The sequence below is a fragment of the Dermacentor albipictus genome, chromosome 5, assembly GCF_038994185.2.
Source record: "Dermacentor albipictus isolate Rhodes 1998 colony chromosome 5, USDA_Dalb.pri_finalv2, whole genome shotgun sequence".
NCBI classification, from domain to species: Eukaryota; Metazoa; Arthropoda; class Arachnida; order Ixodida; family Ixodidae; genus Dermacentor; species Dermacentor albipictus.
In genome coordinates this window covers 28,185,633-28,210,649 of record NC_091825.1, presented here as the reverse complement: position 1 = coordinate 28,210,649, position 25,017 = coordinate 28,185,633, and the positions used below count along the sequence as shown (strand labels likewise).

The 25,017-nt window shown below is 46.0% G+C and overlaps 1 protein-coding gene across 1 annotated transcript in view; it reads left to right on the top strand.

Annotated features, from left to right (window-relative positions):
• The window catches only part of LOC139059861 (sphingomyelin phosphodiesterase-like), a 118,288-nt gene that overhangs the window by 9,163 nt on the left and 84,108 nt on the right, over positions 1-25,017 (top strand). Inside the window, exons 3-7 of the mRNA XM_070538333.1 lie at positions 10,971-11,162; positions 12,766-12,924; positions 15,131-15,361; positions 19,163-19,332; positions 21,931-22,041. Of these exons, the coding sequence (XP_070394434.1) occupies positions 10,971-11,162; positions 12,766-12,924; positions 15,131-15,361; positions 19,163-19,332; positions 21,931-22,041 (863 nt within the window). The remainder of the gene's footprint in view (positions 1-10,970; positions 11,163-12,765; positions 12,925-15,130; positions 15,362-19,162; positions 19,333-21,930; positions 22,042-25,017) is intronic.

Genomic DNA, 25,017 nt, shown 5'->3' with positions numbered 1-25,017 from the left:
CGACGAAGGCCGGTCATTGGGCCGAAGCGTCAGTCCAAACATACAGGGTCTGTCCTGAAAGTAATGTCAGTGAAATTATTGTGACACGACTGTACGTCGGAGTGCGGTCTAACCGGTTGAAACTGGTAGAGATGGAACCCAGCTAAGCAGCGCTCCGTCGCTCAGCGTTCCCCGAGCATCGGAGAGTGTAGGACGGGCCTGTCTATGAGCGTTGGTTTTTATTCTTGTGCTAGTTAAAATGCAGCACTTGTTAGAACAAAGATTTGCGATCATGTTTAGAGTGAAACTTGGCAAACCCGCTGAGGAAACTGTTACTAAGCTTAAGGCTGCTTACGAAGAACATAACCTGTCAGATCGGCAAGTGTTTCGGTGGTACAACGCATTCTTGGAATGCCGGGACGAGGTCAACGACGAGGACTGCACCGGACGGCCATCCCCGACCGCCATGGCTGACAATATGACGCTAATGAGGGAGCTGTTGAACTCAGAGTGACGAATAAGTGTTCATTTATTGGCCGACATGTTAAACATTCCGAAAAATCAAGGTCATGAAATCGTTCCAAATGATATCGGCATGTGGAAGGTCTGTGCAAAAAAGGTTCCGAAAGTGTTCACTCACGACCACGGTGGAAGAATAAACTAGGTGTCTGAACGAGGCTGCCGCGCCGACGACTTTTTCGCTCGTGGTTTACGCGTCTCTCGGCAGAAGCGCGGATCATTGGGGGGTCAACCGCAACACCTGGGGGGTCTACCGCAACGGCTCCTCAAACGTGCGCGCGCGTAGAAGAATCGCTAGTAAATTGCCCCGTAAATGCCTGTGTAACAATTTAAGCGTCTGTCGAGCCTTTGGGAAGCAAGCATTGGTATATCCTCTTAAATATCTGAGCTTAGTAGCGCTATCCAGACCTAAATTTGATTCGAACTCATAAGAGTCAAGTACAGAGACAGCGCGCTTACTAGTGCTCAATTTCGGTGCAAATGTAAAACATTAGGGCTATTGTCGGATGCAAAACCCTTACAAATCCGTGCCTAACTAAGAGATTTGTATGTCTAGACTGTCTCTGGCCACGCATGTCATATAAACGAGACCCCGCTGACTGAAGGTGATTTTTCTTGGTACAAGGTTTTTCTTCTGCCTTATTCATCAGAAGTAGATATCTTGCTTTGCAACTTCATATATAAGCGAAAATGATGGCCCCTGACGAACTCCGGGTAGCCGCATCTTTCCAAAATGCTCTGCGTTGCAGATTCTGTGTGTTTACTGCAAACGCACACGCACGACAGGTAAACTCTGCGGGCAGTGCTTTTGAATTCTCACGCAAGACAGCCGGGGACACACAACATGGACACAGCAACAAACGTGGAAGTAGCTCTACAAACCCTGAAGGTTGTTTCCCACCTTAGACAAGCTTTGAAAGCTTCCTAAGATGTTGCATGTTTGTTTTGTGGTCTATTGTTGTTTACAAACCTGCGTCATCCTCATCGCTATATAGAGCAGCAGATTCGCCATGATGTCATCTTTGTGGTCTTTGCATGGGAAGGAGAAGGTATACATAGCCTCTACCGTCAGCTCATATGCATTCCGCGCGTGGCATATTGCTGAAACTCTTTTTCAGCCACCTGCAGCAAAGAAAAAATGCTTATCTTTGGGTGCAGGAGCCCACCTCTCGTTTTACAATCCACAAGTGTGCTCACAGTCTGAGCGTGAACCTCAGCCTCTTCTACGAGGCTCAGCCGGCACACTGAGCATGTTGAGTACTTGAGCAATTTCCTGCACATAAACCCAGCAAGATAATACACAATGCAATCAACTGCTTCTGGCTCTGTGCAGATCTCAACAAACGCCTCATCACACTCAATTTCAGCGGCAACCAGACCATACAATTTGGCTTTCAACTCCTGAAGACAAGTCTCTTGTTTTTCACCTGCCTGAAAGGCAAGCTTCAAATCGGCCAAAGTGAGCACATGTGCTTCTTGAGCTCGCTCTACCTCGCAATTTCCAAACTTTGGTGGCTTAATTAAACTGTACACTGACAGCATATTGTACAGCTGAAGAAAAGTAGGCAAGGAGGGATGGTCATTCTGACCTCCTGCTTGGCGGATTGCCCCAAAAAGATGCTCCAGTACATCTTGGTTAAATTTTCCACTCAAGACATACTTAAAGCCACAGTCTTTGACCAAATATCTTGTCAGCTCCAAAGCCGACAAAACTGACTCACAGACCTGCTGCAGTCTGCTCTGTGAGAAAATGTGCGCGGGATATCCTTCCGGCCACCACTTCTCCCTCCCACTTGTTTAACCAGTGCAAGAAAGAGGCAAGAACCCTCAAGTCCTTGCTTCCCGCTGTGATGCCTTCTTTAGGATGGCTGCGATTCAGTGCATCGAACAAATCGTTAAATTTCAATGCAAGTTCCACTGTCCCTTTGACATTCTCCAGTCCTGTTGCTTTTCTCTGTGAGTAAAACTCCAACCCATTGGCAACACTTCCACTGAAGAGCTGGGTAGCGAGCTTTACTCGCATTTTCTCAGTATTCCTAGGTTTCAGATGAGCATACGTGAGCTTGTGGCAAACACGCAAGTGTCCAGGCTGCTTCTTGTCCTCAACAAACAGCTTATCATAGTGTGCCCACTGGACACGACCACCATGGAAGTTGCCATGGAAGTTGCCATGAAAACAATGTTCTTTGTGTCACCCATTTCAATGCGATGATATCCCCACGATTTGGAGGGCAGGCATTCGAGCGACGGGTCGTGGAACAGCATATCAAAAGTTGAAGGCCCGGCTTCCTCTTGCACTTCACTTTCGTCCGCGCATTCATCCCCACGCACTGGTGCTCACGGAATGCAAGAGTCCTCGATCTCATCGAAACTGCCGCAACTGGAGCTGACACACGATGAGCTGTTCTTCTTTTTCAATGGGGCGAGAAGCTATCTCTCGGCTGGCAGCTTCCTAGTTTTCAACGTTTTAGACAAATAAGCAGGACAATCAAGGAACCTCGTCGAATCGGCAAAAGAAAAGACACGTGGCGTACAACCAGAGCAATGGCCAACTGCGGTCGCCCGCGCCACCCGCACTCCTACGCGCTGCCTGGTGACCCTCTAAACCGCTAGCGCCATCTCACGGCACTCCTTGAAAACACGAACCGGCGGTCGTCAACGTCGCCCGCTGGAGAGGCGGCGCCGTTCAGACACCTAGTCTATTCTTCCACCGTGCTCACGACCAAAAGTCATGCCGCGTTGAAACGTGCCAAGAAAACCTCGACATGTGCAAACCTGATCCAAAATTTTTGGACGACATCATTATAGGTGACGACACTTGAGTATTTGAATATGACCCGAAGACCAAAAGGAAATCGTTGGATTGGCACACGCACTCGTCCCCTCGCCAGAAGAAAGCCAGGATGAGCAAATCGAAGATCATGATCATGGTCATAGTTTTTGTTATATCCGCGTAGTGGTTCATCACGAGTTTGTAGAACCGGGAACCACTGTGAACTTCAAATTTTATATGGAAGTCCTCAAAAGACTGAAACGTAGGGTTCAACTCATCGGGCCGGACATCGCAGACAACTGATAGTTGCACCACGATAATGCGCTGGCGCATGTGCAGTGCCTTCATGGTCACCGACTACCTGGTTAAAACAGGGGTGCTAACGATGCCCCAGCCCCCGTACAGCCAGGACCTGGCTTTCCCCGAGGTTTTTTGCTTCCACGCTTTAAAGCGTCGTTTAAAGGCAAGCATTTTGGGACAGTGGACGGGATCAAAACAGCTTGCAGCGCCGCATTAAGGGCCGTTCCGGAGGAGGACTACCGCAACGCATTCGACAGCTGGAAGCCTCGCTGGGGCCGAGGATTCAGCTCAAAAGGAGAGTATTTTGAAGATTTTTAAGCATTTGTAACAATAAATTCAATAAATGATAGTTAATGGCCTTACTGACATTACTTTCAGGACAGACACTGTATACCATAACGTTCGTCTTTCTTATTTGAATGGTATACCATCGGGTCTGACGCGAAACTCTTCCTCTTGCACACACACACACACGCACACGCACACACACACGTATATATATTGAAATATAATGAAAAGGATGATACACCGGCCTAAGTACAGTGTCTATTGGTGGGGATCATAAAAGAAACAAAAGAAATGTAAAATAAAGTACACGCTCATAACATGACGGGCAAGCCGGCTACGCGCACAAACTCCCATAAAAAAGTTGACAGTTCGGCGGGCGTCAGCCTGAAGGGGTGGGAGTGGTCCATGTCTCCAGTGAGGTAACGCCGCGTCTCTTGTATTTCCCTATTTCCCTCTCCTTACCGTGGGATCGGGACAGTCACGCATACGTGCCTCACGGTCGGACGAGCACCGATGTCTACCTCTACAACTGTCAACTAACTGAGCAAGTGCAAAGCGAGGCGTTCAGGCTATGCGCACGTGTTGATGAAGCAGGAGATCGCTCTCGGAGCGACAGTCGAGTATTTCTTGGAATCGTTGATAACGCTTCTGAAACTGCACAGCAGACAGAAGAAAATGTTTTACGGGATCTTGGATTGTAGCGCGAAGTGACACGAACACAGACTAGAAGCAGAAAGGACGAGCGCTAACTCTCAACTATTTTTTATTGAAATTAAGAATATATATATATATATATATATATATATATATATATATATATATATATATATATATATATATATATATATATATATAGGTGATTGCAAAAAACCGCAGCATAAGAACAGGACAAGGTATGAAGACATCACTTAAACATATCAGGAGGTAGGGAAGTCAAAAAAGGAAAAGACAAGAAGACACTACTTCACATTAACACACGTGTTGTGAACATAGTGAAATTAGCATTATAACAGAGTATAGAAGCATGAATAACGCAAGTCTCTCCTAACCTTTTAGTGTGGAATGCCTCGATCATTTCCTGTGTGGTTTGGCATTTGTGTCTTTAAAGAATTTTTGTGTCTTCAAACAAAGGTTTACAACCGCAATTGAAGCAATGTCACGCTGTTACAACAACAATGTTATCGTACCAACTCGGCCAACTATATATCCTTTTGAAAATGTTTTACGTTTAATCCGCCAGTCTCTCGAACTAAGCTTATCTGTCGATAACATTGCACGCACGCATAGAATTGGGAAATTTTCCGCTAACAAAATGCGACCAATTATAGTAAAGTTTTCCGCCTACAAAACAAACGACACGCGTTTTCTAGGCGTCCCATGCTAAAAGGAAGGTGGCTGGTCATGCGGGAGGATTTTTCAGCCAACACTCGTTGTGTTAGAGACAAAGTGACCAATCATGCCAAAGCACTTAACCGCCCTTTCAAACTGCGGCATAACAAATTAACCGCTAATGCAAAATTCTACGGCTATGACTCTAGTGCTGACGCCGTATGTGAAACAGGCCCATCCAAACGCGCAACTTGTGCAGCTAACTCCTCTCCGCGGCACCTTCCTTCTGGGTGCGCATTTGCTTCCTCGGGAAGCTACAGGAGAAAACCGGAGATGGCGGCGTTTCCGCTAACAATAGCAACCTGATCGCGCTCTCTACTAACGTTCGCAGCCTTTTGTCTAAAAAAGATGAAGTGTGTGCAGTGATTAACGATTCTAAGGCTGATATTGTCGCGTTAACCAAAACCTGGTTTTCTGATAAAATACTAAAAGGAGAGCTTTCTTGCTGTGAAAAAACATATTTCGCTGTGATAGGCCTAATCAATGTGGTGGTGGTGTTCTTCTCGCTATATACGTGGAACTTGAAAACTACATTGTTGTTATACAGTCTAGTTTGGAGGCAACAAGGTGTTGCCGTAACTCGGCTTTAAAAAAAAAAATTGTCGCTGGTATATGCTGTCGCCCGCTTTCTTGGTGTTCCAATTTTTGTGACGACCTTCATGATTGCCTTATTTACGTGAACATCATGTTTCCCGGAGGGCCAGTCATTCTGTAAGGTGATTTTAACTTTCCTAACGTTGTATTGTTATATTCATTCCTAGTTTCGTCGCCTGACTTGGTTGAAGCGGACCATTTCTTTAACATCTGTTCTGATTGTGGTTTTACATAACTGGTTCAATTTTCTAAACGCGTTACAAATACATCTTCAATTCTCGACTTTGTTTTGACATCATCGCCGGAAATTGCTTATTGTTTGTCTAATACGCCCGGTATCAGTGAACATGAAAGTATTCAAGCAAAGATTTTACTGCCATTCTCCCGCGCGCGTAAACATCTCAAAACAACACGCGATTATAAAAAGCTGATTTCGACGTAATTAACAATGAATGGTGCTCCTTTTTATATGCGTTCTTGTTCAATTACCTTGAACGATATGTGAAAAGCGACTGAGATTTATATAAAACGGAACTTTCCGAACTAACCTTTAAGTACTTTCCAAACGAGAAAGTGTTTTCGAATACGAGTGCCCCGTGGTAGAAGAGATACGTAAAACGTCTTTCAAATCGCAAGTATCTATCGCGCTGCTATCAAATTTGCGTCTGATAAACATTGTGGAGCCTATAAATCTGCAACCACAACTTATCTCGAATGAAAGAAGCTACATTTTCCTTCTTTAATCACACCCTTCTAACTATGCTAAAAAATAAATCTAGACACTTTTGGAGTGTCCTGCATGGCAAGGAACGCAGCGCAATAACTTTGGAAACGACGGAAGGACATCCCGTACGTGACATATAAAGTGCGCCTGTCCTAAATGACACATCTGTAAAAGCGTTTTCTCACCAAGTAGGTACCAATGAACAACATATTTGACATTACCCGATTACTTGCCCATGGACGCCATTTTTATTACTTCTGAAAGTATTCGCGCCGTAATTAGGAAACTGAAAAACTGAGCATCATGTGGCGTTGACAGCATCAGTAAGAAATTGTCGATGAACACTGTTGAATCCTGTTCCGTCATTCCAGCATCCGTTTTTTTTTTTCACAATATGGGGGCGAAATACGAAAACACCCGTGTACTTAGATATAGGTGCACGTTAAAGAACCCCAGGTGGCCTAAATTTGCGGAGTCCCTCACTACGGCGTGCTTCATAATCAGAAATGGGTTTTGGAACGTAAAACCCCATAATGTAATTTTTTTTTTCACTATCTCTGCAGCATTTTAACATTCCGGAACACTGGCTGGTAGGGAAGATTGTTCTAGTTCACAAGTTTGGGGTAGCACACAATCCATCAAATTTCCGTCCAATTTCACTCACATCTGTTCCATGTAGAGTATTTGAACGCAGTATATTCACCCACCTTGTTAATTTTCTTGAGTGGAACCAGTTTTTTAGACGCTCACAACATGGCTTCCGCGGGAATTTTTCTTGCGAAGCGCAGCTTCTGGTCTTTACTAATGGCCTGCATCATTTGCTCGATTCTGGATTTTAAATATATTGTATTCTTTTAAGATTACTCTAAAGCATTTGATAATGTTAGTAATCAGTTACTATTTCTTAAGCTCGGCCAAATAAATCTAGGTCCTAGTGTGCTTAACTGGATTCAAGCTTTCCTTTATAACCGTACGCAGTTTGCTTCTGCTAATACTGTTGATTCCCCAGTCCAACCAGTGCTATCACGTGTTCCCCAGAGGTCTCTTACTTCTCTTAGTTGCCATGAATGACCTACCCATTAACTTTTGTTCAAAGGTTTGCCTATTCACGGTTGCTTGTATAATTTACGAGAAAATAGATAACGAAGAACATGTTGCCTTACTCCAGACCGATTCAACCAACATAGTTGCCTGGTGTCAAACATGGAACACGGAATTAAACATTTGTAACTGCAAATCAGTACGCGCATCCGGCACCTCATTAGCATCTGCACATCACCGTCTTGTTAATACATCTCTTGAGTCTATTTCATTTTACAAATACCTTGGCGGTCGTATCTGTAGCAAGCAATTATGGAAGCATCATGAAAGGTACATGATCGCCAAAGCTAACCGTTCACTTGGATACTTTCGAAGAAATTTCTATGTGGTACCACCATTACTTAAAAAGCTTCTCTACACTTACATTCGTCGGTCACTTGAATACGCATCATCTATCTAGGATCCCGGTGGTACTACGCTGATAAACGAACTTGAAAGAGCGAGGTCGCGGGATTGAATCGCGGCCACGGCGGCCGCATTTCGATGGGGGCGATAGGTGAAAACACCCGTGTACTTTGATTTAGGTGCACGTTGAAGAACCCCAGGTGGTCGAAATTTCCGGAGTCCTCCAAAACGGCGTGCCTCATAATCAGAAAGTGGTTTTGGCACGTAAAACCCCATAATTTACTTTTTTTTAACTTGAAAGAGTGCAGAACCGTTCCAATCAATTATTCTTATCCAGTTATGACCGCACAGCCAGTGTTACCATGATAAAGTCACTGCTTAACCTTCCGGAAGTTAGCATTTGGCGTAAAATCAGCTAACTTTTTTTCGTAAAATTTACTATCAAAACAATAATCTTTGTGAACAGTACATAAAAACCGCTCCTTTCATATCAACTAGAATTGACCCCCTCAAAAAAAAAAATGGCTACCATTACACTCTGTTAAGATGGAATTGTATCGAAAGCTCGCGACAGTCGAAGCTTTGAGAGCGCGTTCCCAACTTGCCCCTTGATTGCGTACTGTACCCCGCCGTGACTCAGACGCCTGATGCACATGAGTGTGATCTTCGATGCAAACAAGCCTTCCTCTATCGCGTTCAGTTTAGGCAGATACTCCGGAATCGGAGGATGCACGTATCCGTCCGTGGTCAAGTACTGGGGCACCACACCTCTCAGCAGACGTCCCTTGCATGTTCCGCACATCTAGAAGTCCGCCATGTCGCCAGGAACGTGAGGGAACGTACGGGACAGTACCTGTCCGACACGGTCCCAATTACTCACGTCTCGTGCATTTCCGATCCTCGTCAGGTCGTTGTCAAACCACAGACGGTCGCACACTATGCAACTAAATCCGAAATGTTTATCCAGGACGTCTCGCCTGAACTTGGCATCCACACCTTTGAAGTCGTTCACTCGGTCCATCTGGCACCTCTGCCGCAGTATTGCGTTGGGAATCTGGCGTCGTTGCTCGTTCGGAGGTGCCCGGGCTCGCGATAGTCGTGCATCATCGTGGGAACGTTGTTCGTCGTTGGTCGTTTCGCGCCGGCGCCGTTGACATTCTCGTTGGTGGTCCCTCCTGCGCTCACGTACGCATATTGTTCTTTGGGTGTACGAACTATACGTGCCCGCTCCATCGATAACGCAGATGTTTAATGGCTCACAGCTTCTTAATCAATGGGTCATACCCCGTAGACGCGGCCTCCCGATTCAGAAGAGAATTGTACGCTCGAATGATGAGCGGCAATGAAGCCAGCCATGGAAGACGACGACGCTGGCGCCTTTGCTGACGAAAGTTTTTGCACGACGAAGCCACCTGTGGAAGAAGGCGACGACGACTTACGCGCGAGCAGAGCCACTACCGCGTTTGCGCAGTTGGCGCCGGTAATTTTTAAGTCCTTTTTGAAAAATTTGTACGAAACAAGTTTTGCAAAAACATCTGTTCTTACCCGTGTGCCTGGGACCTCTTTGGGTCCCACGTGGGACAAGAATAGTTGAAGGGCGCGTTACAGCTTGGCCCTTTCTTCACTATAACCAGGATCGGCCCACATGATGATTTTTGCCGCTGATGGACGCCAAAAAAACTACGGAAGGTTAGTCATATACAGCTATCGCTGTAAAAGTTGATGTTCCTCGTTGCAGAAGTGCGGCCTATTCGCATGGATTTTTACCTGGAACCACCTCCGCATGGAATCAGCTGCGAGAAGTAGCTACTACTATAACGGATAAATCGGGCTTTAAGAGTTTTTTTAATAATATGCTTAACATGGTTTAATTATTTGTACTCAATTCGTTATTCTGCCTTAGCCTATTTTTTTTTTAAATTTTAGATCTTGAAGTTACTCTGCTTTTTATTTGTTGCAACTGTACATTTTTTTGCATTATTGGTCAATTTTTCATGTTACTTATTCTTGTTGTATGAACTGTTCTTTTCTTTTTAATATTGGTCTGTAATATGCCCCTCCCCTCAGTAATGTGGAAACCCTGAAAGTAAAATAAATAAATAAATAAGTGTATTTATCAGAAGGCTGATGTAAATGCTAACCTAGGAGTATAAAATATTTCATATATGTTTCCTTTGTGTTGCAAGTCCTTAGCAAGACATATGATGTAAGCTTTTTCTTCTTTTTATTCTCCGTGGATCATGTATTAAAATTTTCAGAAACGTGTGCTAAGTGAAGTTTCATGTGGGCTTTGTTAGGCATCTTTCTGCCGTCACAACTTTCGTAAATTTATTATGTCAGCAAATGGAGATTCACGTCCCCGCATATATACTGGCGACGTTTCATTCCTGTGAGTAAGAGAAAAATGTAGAGGCTGCAAGAGCGATTACTCAAGTGTTGTGCGGTTTCTAGATAAAATATCAATATTTAAGAAAGGCGTTCTACCGTTATCTAGGGCACATGAAGCCAACCCGCGTTCCACGTATGCTGTGAAACGAGGGACTCCGGTAGTAAGAAGTGCAGCCTTTCTAAAAAGTATACTGCCTACTCTCCGCACCTCAACTATATATTTGGTTAAACTGTATGGTACCGTTGCTGTGGCGCTCTTAAACACTGCAGATATCTGGATCACGGGTATGCATATTCTTTAAACTCCTGTGTATGTTGGGATTGGCAATGTACCAGAGCAACTCCCCTAAACAGTCTATAGTCATTTTGCGGTCACGCAGCCCGTATACTTTTGACAACGGGTATACTTTTTCTCGGTGCTGAAAGAATCTTAGGTGACCTGCAGTAGCTGCAAAACTACGCCTGGCAGAGGTGGCAATTGTGCAAATTTCGCTCAGTTGAACTTGATCGACACATTTTGCAGATTATAATGGTTTTATTTAATAATTCCACTCTCACAACTCTCCGCAGGATCTGGCTCCACTCAGAACTGGCATTGGCATTCCTTACTGCAGCGCCTGCAAGGTGTCTACAGCCACGGTGCGGGAGTACTTGCAAGCAGGACTGCCGGAGTCTGTCATCAGCGGCTTCCTGCAGGGAGCCTGCCACAGTCTGGGTATCGAAACTTCTCGTGTCTGTGCCGGACTCGTCAAGCTTTTCAAGGTAGTGTATATAGGGAGAGTATGACAACAGCATTCCAGCATACTTATTGTGCTCTTATGGAACGTTTGGGGCGTATTTGTGCATGTTTGAAGCTCCTAAACAAGGCGCTAACTTCCAAGTATCGTTTCTAATTCCAGCATCTGTTACTCCTACATCGTGGTCTCGTGTATGGCTTCTGCTGCATATGTTCGCAGTTTTAAGGGAACTGCCTTAGCATAAACATTCATGAGGCCAGGGGAACCACGGCGGAAGCCTAGTTCTTCTGCGATACCTGAGGTAAGGCAAAACTATTGTTAGGCGGTATAATATTTGGCTTTGTTGATGTTCGGGACAGACGAAACAATACATCGGCAGAACCAATCTCATCTCACGATGACTGTGGACTGTAATGCGTAAGCATTGAATCAATATAGCGACACAACGCATTGCCAGCATCAAAATTAGTTATCCGTGAGGCGTGGGCCGCGATAGGATTCCTTTTTCGCGCTTTCTTAAGAACACTAGGTGCCCTCTAGCGCCGCCAGTGAAGGGGGCTGGCATCCGATATGCATGACGGACTAACGCGTGCGAACGCCGAGAAACGAATCACGTGACAGTCGGACTCCTCTCTCGTCCTTCTTTCTGGACACCGTGCTCCATCTAGTGGCGCTGCCGAGAAGGCCGACAGCAGAAGTGTGGCGCACTGCTGCCTCCTGCGGACGTTGAGAATTGTTCCCTCGCTTGCCGCACATTCAGCGGCACATATTCAGCGATCCATGTAGGCGAGGCGTTCATTGAACAACGGCACCTAAAAAGTGCACTTGGGGCACAGCCTGCTAATGCGTTAGGTGACTGTCATTGAGGAATCTTCGTGAAGTGGGTAATTCGATTCCGCTCGGCATCGTCTAAATTTAAGATGTCTTTTTCGTCATTGTAGAACGGCACATCCTCAGTGAAGCATACTTAGCAGCCCTGCCACTCCGTCCTTGATTCGGCAGCTTACATCTTTTCTCAGTGAACAGATCAAATAGGCGCCATCGCGAGCGAAGCGGTTTTTGGATCCCATTCATTGCAATTTATTGATTGTAACCATCCCTTTGATGTAACTCCACACGTTAAGGATAAAAACCATAGACAAAAGGGAAAAAAGATATGACAGATAATGTTGTGTACTAGTTTTGTCCTAGTTCTGTCCTAGTGTGTCCTAGTGTTGTGTCCTAGTTGTGTCCTAGTCCTATGAATCCGGAAAGACTTTTGCTCAGTTTGACCTCGTTACTCAGCCTGACAACTTGGTGGTGAAAAATTTGCGGAGCACGCCTGCGTAAAGTGGGTGCAGTAAATGGTGCACATTGAAACTGACATCTCCAGTGCATCGCTGCGCACTGATGTGCCCTTCATACTGCGATATATAAAAGAAATATGTTGTAAAAACCTTTACAAGTATGAAATAAAGAAGGAGATGATTGTTAAATGTCATTGGTCCAACTACTTGATGCAAAGGAACATGGTCGTAAAACTTAGGTGGAAAGGCTCGAAGTTTGCAAAGTGTATGTTGTTTTTTTCCCCTCGGGATAAGTTTATCTTGGTGTTTTAATGGACAGGTCGTATAACCTTCACTACGCAGGACGAGTTCTTCTATGTGCTAGGACACACAACAATGAGCCCGGCTGAGATTTGCGGCATAGTCTTCCCGGACGAGTGTCCCCCCGCCGGTGTTCTCAACTGGAGCGTGCCGTTGCCACCGAGACCGAAGCCTCCCGTCAGGCCAGTGCCACTGCCTAAGGTTTGCACAAGCTTTTACTGACACGCTTAAGGACCGACGCGCGCGCGCATGCACGCCCGCCCGCACGAACGCGCAAACACAAACACACACACAAACACACACACACACACACACACACACACACACACACACACACACACACACACACACACACACACACACACACACACACACGCGCGCGCGCGCGCACGCACACGCGCACACGCACGCACGCACGCACAAGCAAACGCGCGCACACACACACGCGCACACACGCGCACACGCGCACACGCGCACACACGCACACGCACACACACGCACACACACACAAACGCGCACACGCGCACACACACGCGCGCACACACGCACACACACGAGCGCGCGCGCGCTGCGGGCGTGCACTAAATATACCGAACCTTTTGTTAATCGGAGTGCCTCGCTACTGGCTATATGTTAAGAAGTCACGAAACAAGGACAGCAAGGAAAACCTAGCGGAAATTACTTGTATTACTAAGTGAATTAAAGAAATGATAAATTAATGGCAATGAAAGTGCATGATAAAGCAACTTCCCGCAGCTGGTAAACGATCTCACGTCTTCGCATTAAGCGTGCGATCCTCTAACCAAGTAAGCTACCGCGGCGCGGTTTTTCCGTACACTTTCTTGGGTATTTGTGTTACTGCTATAACTAACCTTGGGATTGTTGGCCACCGCGACCACTCACAAACCTTGGTGGCGGAAGTGAAACATCCTTTCTGCCGCAGGTGTCACGAGTACGTGATGTTTCTGGGTGAAGGCAACTGGTAAATAAACCCGCACATGCTACCTGAAGGCATCAATGTAGCCGTTCTCGAGACCCTCGTTATGTAACAACGAGAAGAAAGGGGGTTAACCGACGGGCCCGATTTTTAGTAATTGGGCCCCTCGGTTAAACCGCTTTCTTCTCGTTACTGCTAGCAATTACAACGGACGTTTGGAACGCGTCGTGGTTTACGTAGCACAATTATAGTCTATGCTATCAGCAAGAAGCGTTTACGTTCTCGTTACTGTGCATCGGCGGAAGCGCGGAGGCAATCACCATCTGGTCGTGACGCAAAGAATCCAGTTGCGCGCGAGCTGTTCGCCTATTCGGCCAGGCTGCAGCTCCCACGGTCACGAAACCCGGCGACGTTCGCAAAAAAACGAAAAAAAAAACGCTCTCCGCTTTTGAAAGTATTTTGGCTGACAGGACAATAGTAGCGCGCTGCCCGATGCTGCTCATAGCCAGCTAAGTACGAAAATCACGCGCATTGAAATCGCCCCCGCGCTGACTCAATGACTGCGTAGCTGGAGCTCATGGGTTGCGTTCTGAAATACCGCAGCCGCGCGGCTGGTATTAAAGCGCAATGCTAAATATATATATATATATATATATATATATATATATATATATATATATATATATATATATATATAAGTAGAACGTTCTATAGTCAGTCTTTGGGCACGTTGAAAAACACCCAAATATTGTAATGCAGTCGGCAGCCCTGCATTATACCGTGTCACCAACAACCATGGTGTTGATTTTGCAGGATACAATGAACGAATGAATCATTCAATCAATCAGTAAATCAATCATGTGCAACATAGTCAGTTGAGGTTTCTGGCGGCATTGCACAGCCATCCTCGTGTGCAAGCGATCATTACAGAAACCTGTTTTTCAGTATCCATATTTTGAGCTGAGCCTTCGTGCTGTGCGCCGAGCTATGCTTCCGTTCGAATGTTCGCTCTACATGGAACCAGGCATTAGACATGGTCCGGCCGTTGTTAGCTACTTAATTTGGGACGATCGAGGCCCTTGGCGCATCGTGTTCCTGTACTAACGGGTCGATGAGAAACAGGTGTGTTACCTATGAAGCACACACATACACACACACACACACACACACACACATATATATATATACATACATATATATACATATATACATACATATATATATATATATATATATATATATATATATATATATATATATATATATATATATATATATATATATATATATATATATATATATATATATATATCGCAACAAGTTGCTCCAGTTACTCTGCGTTTTCGCGGCCGTTTCCACTGCGCGTCTCTGGTGACGTTGTAACCCACCATGCACGATCTGCGCATGTGCGGCGAACACGGGGAAAGCACGGGTCTGCGACGAAGTGCGTTCACCCTCTCGCCCTCGCAGGAAGGGTCGCCGACGCTGCGCGTGCTGCACATCAGCGACACGCACGTGGATCCCGAGTACAGCGAAGGCAGCGAGGCTGACTGCAATGAGCCGCTGTGCTGCCACGCGGGAGATGTACCCGCGTCCAGCGGAGGGCGAAGGAAGGCGGGCCACTGGGGCGCATTCCGAACGTGTGATATTCCGCCGAGGACCTTCGAAAACATGCTCAAGACGGTTAGGGACACGCAGAAGGTGAGAACGCGCCTGCACTGCTATATATGAATTTTTTTTTTTTTGAAGTGATCCCCGCTGCGATCTTTGCACCATGCTCTTCGCTCGTGAGCGCCAGCTATTGGTGCGTGCCGAAGCGCCGTGATGACATAAGCGTGCTGCTCAATCTATTGGTTTACTGAAATAGAAACACAGCGCAAAAAATATGCAGATCCCACAAACTGTGGAAATCGATGTTAGCGAAACTTTCTGCGCTGTTTGCTTTGGTTGACGATAATAAACGGTGATGTGGATGGCTAATGCTTATTTCTTCAACGTTCAGTCTAACACGAGAGTGGTGAGTTGCTAAACGTTACATTCCGTGTACCACTGCTGTTTGTCTGTGTAGTACACAGAACAAACAGGGAGAGGCGTTTGCTTGAGGCGTTTTTTTGCACCATATTCCATAGCCTCTGACAGGGTTTAGCATTGTCATGGCCTCACATGGCACATCCCATTGTGGCAAAAGCATTAAACTTGAGTTGGATGATGGGGCTGTACGTGCCGAAACAATCCGATTGGAAGGCACACCGCAGGGGCAGGCTGTGTATTAATCTTGACACAGTGATGTTCCTAACCGTGTGCCGAAATCAAAGTGCCAGTGCGTTTTCTATTTCGTCCCCGTCGAAGTGCGGCTGCCACGGTTGGGATCAAATACACGACGTCTAGCAATGCCATAGCTACAAAGTTACCGCGGCGGGCACAGAAGTGTCGATTTGATGGTCGACCGTTTCCGTAGTGTCGCCTCGACCCTGCGGTGCGCGTTAATTAATGCAGCTCTGATTCTGCACGCCCTGCGTAGTTTGCCCGCTTGTCGTATTTGCATGGTGTTTATTTTTCAGAAATAGGAGCAATGTACTTTACCGTACCTTGAGCTTAAGCTGATCAAGTTTCCCCGCAACCGCTGTCGTATAGTAGTTGAGCTTCCCTGCCTTCTCATGTCACATCGCGCCCCTTCCCTTGTATGTGAGCTGCCTCTTCTCCCGCCTCCTCTCTACAGTTATATCTACGTTTCCTCTTGACTCGCACGTTAGTAGAAAGGGAAGCACTGCAGTTTATTCAATGCTTCTGACGGGAGTCACGGATTACTACAGCTGTCAAGAGGCTAATGTGGTGACGGCCGGGGAGCTCCAGAGAGCATTGTGCACATTCAGACCGGTGGGGTGAAAACAAGTTTCTCGCATCGACTTTCCTCTCTGACTTGCTCCTGTCATGTATACACACGCTTTGAACCATCCCCCGACGCGGTGGGCCGGACAGCAGCAACCGCAGCAGCAGTGTTTCGGAAAGTCGAACGAAGAGGCAAAGAAAGCTTCACTTAAAAAATTTTAGAGGGTAGGCACTTGGTTACGGTAGGACTGGTGTACACGAAAGTCACAAATTTTGCACAAACAATTACACAAGAAGGAGACAGAAGGTCAAGTTGTATGCGATTGTTCTGTGCCATGCGATCCTTTAAAAAAAGGCTTAATTGCTTGATCTGTGCGGATACAGTGCCCACTTCTCGTCCCGGCGAGATGTCCTTCGCCCTGCCCAGTAGGTATTATTAATGTTCCTGTCGAGCAAGCTGATGGGTGGCGCCGTGCGCACAGAAAAGCGCAAGCCGAAATTATATGAACGTACACCGTTGGTGAAGAGATGCACCGGCCTCCTGGCCATAGGCGTATTTAGGGGGGTGGGGGCACCATGAAAAGTGGGAGGACATAGTATGCCATTTGCCTCACACTTTTCAAAGCGGGCACTTTCTGCTCCTGCACGCTGGAAAGTTCAACAACAGCCGAGGCCAAATTTTCTTTCTCGGTACACAAGTAATGCTTCTCTCTATTGCGCATAGCCTGCTTGGGCAGCGAGGACCGTCTTTCGCTCCTTGCCGCAACGGGCTGCAGGGAACGACTCGCTGGATGCGCCATGGACGCTCTCGTTGCGGAGAAGGCGGGCAGTTCCCTCCGCAACAAATTTCAGCTCGCTGTTCTTGTACCATGCCGAGTCTTTTGGGTTGGGCTATCATAGTTGAAGACATGATATCAGTCTGTTGTATTTGACCTAAAGGCGAGGGGAGGGGTTTGGGTAAACTATCATAATAAGGCCAACGATAGCATGCCTTACGTCCTGAAGTCGTTCGATTATGAAATACCGGAACACTTAAATGACTGTCCAGAGATAGTCGACAATGCTGCAGTCTGTCCATTACCGCGATCGAAAATGCAAACAAACAGGTAAAACCTCTTACAATTCTAACTATCGCATTCAATTCTTTAATGAAAACCTATGCAAGGTATGTTTGGGAGAACGACCTTGTCTGATGTGCAGAACTATTACGATACCATCACAACACTGAAAATATCTTCTATAGGCATGTGCCACTTCGACTGTGTCTGTCGATTTTAATTCTAGGATGTTTCTACATAAGAGCTACACTAGCACATGTTCCCCGACAAGAGCAAGAACAGCACAGATTTCATATTTTGAGGAAATGGGGCCGCTTTATTTATATATTTATTTATTTATTTATACATACTGCAGCCCCATAGGAGGGCTATTGCAGGGGTGGGTAAAAACAGTGTTGAACAAAAATAAAGTGAAATCAACATTGACTCTTACAACATCTTTACAATCATTTACACAATCTTACAAATTGTTTTCAACGATTCATGACCAACGTATACCGATAGTTTGAACCGTGTAGGCGGCTTATGTGTTTTGAAAGTAATTACTGAGCGCTCAGTATCTTCTCGAAATTTTTATGCGTCATACAAGGCATTTATATTTTTTTTTTCGTTTCAGCACTCACCTAAGTGGGAGGCGCAGTGTTTATAGTTTCTTGTAGTACGAAATATGTTCCGAGTGGCCAGTGATAAGTTTTTAATATTTGTAGGCTTTATCATCAAAACTTTTGCAGAAAGATATTTATTAAATTGTTTCCAGGTGTGATACTGGGGTGTTTTGAATTGTTTCCCAGACTCCTGAAACAACTGAACGAGGTACGAACATCAGATTCTGGAAGATAAAGTTAATCTTAAGTGTAATAAATTGCGTAATGTTCATGTTTCTGGTTTCAATGAAAGCATTGCAAAATAATCACGGAACCGTTGGTTTTTCCCTATTTCCGCGCGTATTACAAAGCTACTGGTTGGTTTTTCCGGTGCCCTCGGTAGACTAAGCCGGGTAACTTTTATATATTTGAGGAGAACTAGGGCCGTCGTTTGGGTATTGTGTAGGCAACGTTTCAAATACGTGGACTGAATCGGCCTTCAGGAGTAGGTCAAACATGCAAGTAGTCAGGAGCATCATTAGTGTGCTTTGATAGCGGCGTAATACTGGGATCGCTTCCCTGGCATATTGGCGAGTTCAACTGTTGCAAAAAAAAAAAGAAATGGTGCTTCAAGTTTCTGTGCGATGTTAAATGCGTGTTCGTCAAATACAGCTTCTGCGACAAAAATTATTAAGCATGCGTCCGAAAGCCTTACGCTGCCACTATCAGCTACGTGTCCCAATGGTGCAAGAGAATTATACGTTTGAGAAACTCTAAGAAGCAAATTGGGCTGAATCGTAAGTGCAATCTGTCGTGAAGTTTTAACGGTACTGGCTTATTTAGAAACCCACGCGCGACAAATAGGGACGCTTATCACATTGTAGTTTACTCTCGAAACGAACTGGTCAACCATGGAAACGACAAAGGCGCTTCGAGAAGAAGCGAACACACAGCGGCAGCGAAACGCACAGTGATCTCACTGACTCTCACAAACCTGTCAGTGTCTCATACGAGCGACGCCTTGCATGTAGATCGACTACGTCATATGGACGGGGGACATGGTGGCGCACGACGTGTGGAACACGTCACGGGCGGGTAACCTGGACATCATGGAGTACACGGTTAAGTCCCTCGAGAAGTACCTGCCAGGAGTTCCCATCTACCCGGCGCTGGGCAATCACGAAGGAAACCCAGTAGACAGGTGACACCGTCAGTGAAACTTCAAAAAAAAAATGCAGGCTGGTTGTTGGAGTGCTATTGTTATTGTTGTTTTCGACAACCAGCGCTGTTCATTGTTTGCATTGAGTTGCATTTTGTTATCTACCAGATGTATAATTTGTTCGTATGTGCTTGAACATAAAATATGTTTTAGCTGCGGTACAGCCAGACTGCCCTTGGAGGTCAGCTAGTAGCTTCAGAAAGTTATACAAGGACAGGGCGAAGACGTTGCAAACTTTAAGTTGCTTATTTTTGGTATCGGGCCAAGATTTATGCAAGAAGCAACAATTTGCTCCAAAATGTTAAAGCATGACGTGTGGCAAGGGCAAAAACTTAAGAGATGACTATAATTTAGAACACTGACAAGCGCCATCTTTCAAATGAGGCCCTCAAAACGAATGACCAATTGAGCTAATAAAGTGCAAGCTCGTATCGAAGACGAACGATGAGACCAGGTTGTCAAGTGTCTTTTTTCCTTTTCTTCCAGGCCTGAAGACAATTTGAGCTCATGTACTGCTCTGCGCTTCTTTCAGATGGAGGGCTTCAATTTGTGCTTGTGGTAAATAGCGTCTGATGGCGCTAAGGAGCTGCCAAAGAATGAAGTTGGGAGCGTATAGACTCACTTGTGTGCAGTCAAGTTCACCTTTGTTACAGTGCAAACTGTTACAGTAACGGTTACAATTCTCACAGCAATTTTTCGCATGGTCTTGCATGATATGATCATCAGAATCATTGGCACGTCATGTTGAGAACAAATACTAATGTGTGTGTGTGGTGAAGCACACCGTTTGAATAGTGTAACAAGTTTTTTTTTTCTCTAGTAATGATCCCTTTTCCACCAAGCACTTTTGTAAGGCCTCGCTTTATATCATCATCAAAATCACTTGGAAAAAACTCATCACTTGGAAAAAACTCATTCTTTCTAGGAAGTTTCTTTTTCAATTTCTTACCGTGCGTAAAGGGTTAAGAATACAGTCTAGAAAGATGCACCTATTGAACAGTGTCTTGAGCGGCCAGTCGCGCGGCATTTGGCGAGTATTCGTGAGCTTCTTGCACTCTCCGAAAAACACTTTTATGCAGCACGTATTCAGCAACAGGAAGCTGTATCGGGAGTTTTTCATATCGCTCTACAACGCTTCGAGCTGTTGACAAATTCGACTTTGCCCTGCCATCGGCAAGCCGCCTGGTCAGCCCAGATGGTAGAGCGGCTGCCCCGGAAAGGTGGTGGTGCCGGGTTCGATTCCAGGACCAGGACAAATTTTTCTTCAATTTCTTTCGAGGAATCCGTATAGATTTCCTTTCTAGCAATTGCTACGATTGGGTGGATGTCTCATTTTTCCTTCATTAAATACACCATGTATTGTTTAAATACACCTTGTACCACCTGTTTTAGAATGAAATAAATCAGGAAGAGCTTGCTCCTCGCCCATTCCGTTGTTGTATAATTAACATTATTATTAACTGCCGTGATGGTCGTGAGTTGTGGCACTGGCTAACACACCCAGGTATAGTTCTAATAGCTAAAGAAAAGTACCCCCGAGGGTAGATGGCGAAACGGCGCCGCGGTAGCTCAGTTGGTAGATCATCGCAGGCGTAATGCGGATACGTAGGTTCGTGCCCCACTTGCGGTCTGTTATTTCTCATCGACTTTCATCTTCAGTTATTTATGATTTCAGTATTACAATTAGCAAGTGCATGCAATTTCCCCTATGGTATGCTTGGTGTCTTTGTTGGGTCCTTCTGATTTCAGTAATAAATATAGGTACAGAGGTTTTGTTTCTTCCCGTTCACACACACACACACACACACACACACACACACACACACACACACACACACACGCACACGCACACGCACACACACACACACGCACGCACGCACGCACGCGCACGCACGCACACGCGCGCACACACACACACACGCGCGCACACACACGCGCGCACACACGCACGCGCACACGCACGCACGCACACGCACGCACGCACACGCGCACGCGCGCACGCGCACACACGCACACGCGCACACACGCACGCACACACGCGCACACACGCACGCACACACACACACACACACGCGCACACACGCACGCACACGCGCACACGCGCACACACACACGCACACAAAAGGCAGCGTTTGTCCGCGCACTTCTTTCTGCGGGATTGTCAAAATGCGCTGCTGCACTTTGAATCATTCAGAATAAGCTAGCGCTACCTTTGACCCTTTGACCATTAGCGCAAAGTAGGGAGCTTTAGAAATAGCTTACCCAAGCGAAGAAGCGCGTCCAATCCTTTTTCGCCTCCTTTTGCACGGATTGCTGATAGGATCTTGTACCGCTGGGTTCGCTATTTATCAATCTCCCTCAGGTTTGTTCCAATATTCAAAAGGAAAGTTCCAAGACTCCGCTTTCAGACTGTCGTAACAGAGCGTGTAGAAGCAGTTTGAAAGGTTGTTACCGCCAGAGGTTGCTCTCATAATATGAACGATGCCACGATAACATAACATAGGTACTACGTGCGGGTCTTGTTGAAAGAATTTATTGTCACGTGCGACATATGTCATGAACACGCAATTTTCCTTGCAGCTTCCCCATCCCAGCAGTGAAAGGCAAGCGGTCTGTGGATTGGCTCTACACAGCACTGGCGTCGCAATGGTCGCAGTGGCTGCCTGCCTCAGCGTCTGTGACCATGCGAAGGTGATTGACTTAAACAGATCAAGATGGGCATGTCTTTATGTTCACACGTTTTATGTTCCACTCGCCATGCCTTGGCCTACCTTTATGACCATAGTTATTAGAAGGGGAGATGAGGACTGTGAATGTGCCATAGGAAAGAAAGTGTGTTGTCTTTCACATCGATGCGTCTTTCGCGCGGTTTCTTGCCTTCAAGTATGTCGCGAAGAGACCACGTCGGCACACTTCCACTGCCAATAGAAAGCTAACGGCGTGGCCCGAGGAAGTTGGCGGTCGATCACAAAATACTCGCCAAGAGCCCATTGCTTTGTTATGATGTCAAAAAGCGTACGCGACAATATGAAAAGGAATTTACGATTACCGCCTAATGACGCGATTCGTAAGGCACCGAATTTATGCTTTCTAGAAAGTATACTGTAAATGAAAGAACGTGCATATTGCCACAGTCTCGCCGGTATCTAACAACAAAGTTACGATGAATGGCATGACGTGCGGTGTTATAAGAATACTGAAAGGTTTCCCGCGGAAGAAAATGAAAACATCTTAACTGATATATTTCTTAACTTAAGCATAGCTTTGTTGACGCAGCCAAGATGAATTGTACGCGTAAGAGAGAGAGAGCGAGAGGGAAGGCAGGGAGGTAAAGCACAGGCGAGTTTTTGGTTTGCTAACCCGCACTTGGGTGGGAGATATAGAGTTTGCAGAGACGAAAAATAGCGAAAAAAGAAGAAAAAGGAAGGCAGGTGACATAAAAGGCGTTCCAATCACAGGTGTTCACAACGGCCGGTCGATCTCAAGAAACGCAGTGGCGCTTGCAGCTGCCTTCTGATGCGAAGTCAAGTCACGTCGATGTTTCAAAATTCTTTCTTCCAACAGTGGTTGGTCGTCCAACTGCTTCCGCACGAAGGAAAGCGACTGTCACTGGACGCTGTACTGCGTGCACTGGCAAAGAACATGAATTATTTCCACGTCGCCGCAATCGCCACATGCACATGCTTCGGTGTCGGCCGTCCCTATGGGGAACGCGTAGGAGTTGGTAAACGCGACGCCCAACTACAGCCTACACAAAGAGTTGCGTTTTTTCGTTGAAGTCTTGGTGGTAGTCGCAGTCTTAAGGTTGGATCCAGGATGTATAAAGGGGCGTGCATAAAATTCATGATAGAATGTATAAGCGCGACTGAACGAGGACGTAGCAAGAAACAGATACACAAAGACAGACTCTGTGTATCGGTTCATTGCTACGTCCTCGTTCAGTCGCGCTTATGCACTCTATCATGGTTTCTAACCAACTAGCCCGCCAACATGTTTTAATTAACCGTGCATAAAATGTCGTTCATTCTGCTCTTATGTAATGCATTGGCGTGCAAGTAGGCGGAAAATCCTTGTAGCATCTTTCCTAGACTGCGGGATCCATAGGCGTTGTCTTCTATACGAGAGTTAAACGAACAGCTTGATCTACATGTTCATTGCCGTTGATACCACAGTGACTTTACATCCACTGAAAAGTTATTTCATGTCCTTTGTCGGTAAAGTGGGATGTGGGTTCTGTGATTTTCAAATACGAACTTTTCATGTGGACCGCACCGTAAGGCAAACACTGGTGTGCCGCAAACACTAGTGTGCCGTCTTCGAGTCCCAGAAAATCGACCATTTGGGTGTTGGTCCGTCATTAATGCACTGTAGAGCGACTCGAGGCACTGCGAGTTCTGATGCCATCGACAGGGTTAAGTGAGATGTTTTCAATTTGATACTAGGGGATTTTGCTGGAATGACGGAAGCTGTGCGTGAGTTCTTCGGTAGGACAGAGCCGTCAATGTATATTTGGGTCCAACTCGTGTAATATGAGTAAGGTAAGCTGTTGAAAAGCCGTCGATGACGTATCTGCTTTTCCCGCACGCCAGACATTGTCATGTTGATCTTTGGTTGAATGAGGCAGCAAGGTGGAGTTGAAGGTCTCACGGCAGGTGTGAAGCAAGATCGTATAGCCTCACTATGTGCGGATACCGTTCGGCAGAACGAGGGGCGTGGTGTGTCCACAGATAGAGAGGAGATAGATGCTGGCAAGGAGTCGGGACGAGGTGCCTTACGTGCACTCTTAGTGCTTCAGCTGCGATGCGGGTCTTGATGAGGTGGTCTTTGGCGATCGCAATAGCTGCCGCCGTTGGCGCACTTCGAGGAAGACCCATACAAATCCAGAGCGCCTGGGCCTGAACACTTTGCATAGTACGCCTAAACATTTGCCAGTACTTACAACGCAGATTTGTAGCATAACTGACAATGCGCTGCTCATTTGCGCAGTCCTTCAGTTGCACTTTTGCGAGGAAGTACGCCTTTAACAGACCCAAATTTCACTCCTAATACAGAAGAATTCTTACGACAGAATAACGACGAACTGTACACAAGCAGGCATATGTGTGTAGTATTTCCATTAATGGCATTGCCTGCTCATAGAACTGCGACAAATGGGAGTTTACCGGTAAGCCCTGCTTTTTGGTACTGCGATACCAGCGTTGTACTCGGCCAAATGAGCGACCTTGTGTCGTAACGATTCTACATATTATTAATTTATTTTGGTTTTTGCCACTGGTAATAGCGGTTCCACACCACTGTTATCATGTAGATTTGCCAAGAGGCACGATGGTTGATAAGGGAAAAAATGGCATGAGAAATGTTAGTGGTACATTTGGTTTCTGGTATTGTTGGCAGCTTTTCTTCTACTCTAGGAAGGGAGGAGGGGGGGCTGGAGGGCAGTAATGTAACGGTTGCTTTTTTTTTTCTCACATTTTCACTGTTTTTGTATTTGTTTGCTGATGACTCCAAAGCGCTCGGCGATAGACGTTTGGCTCGATATTTATATTTGCCATCGGAACAAGCAGCCTGACGAACTGGCCGGCGATAGGAATCAGCTTGTGCCAACTTATGCAAGGCAACATTACATCACAAGCGCTCAAAATAAGTCGTATCTGAATTATCCATTTC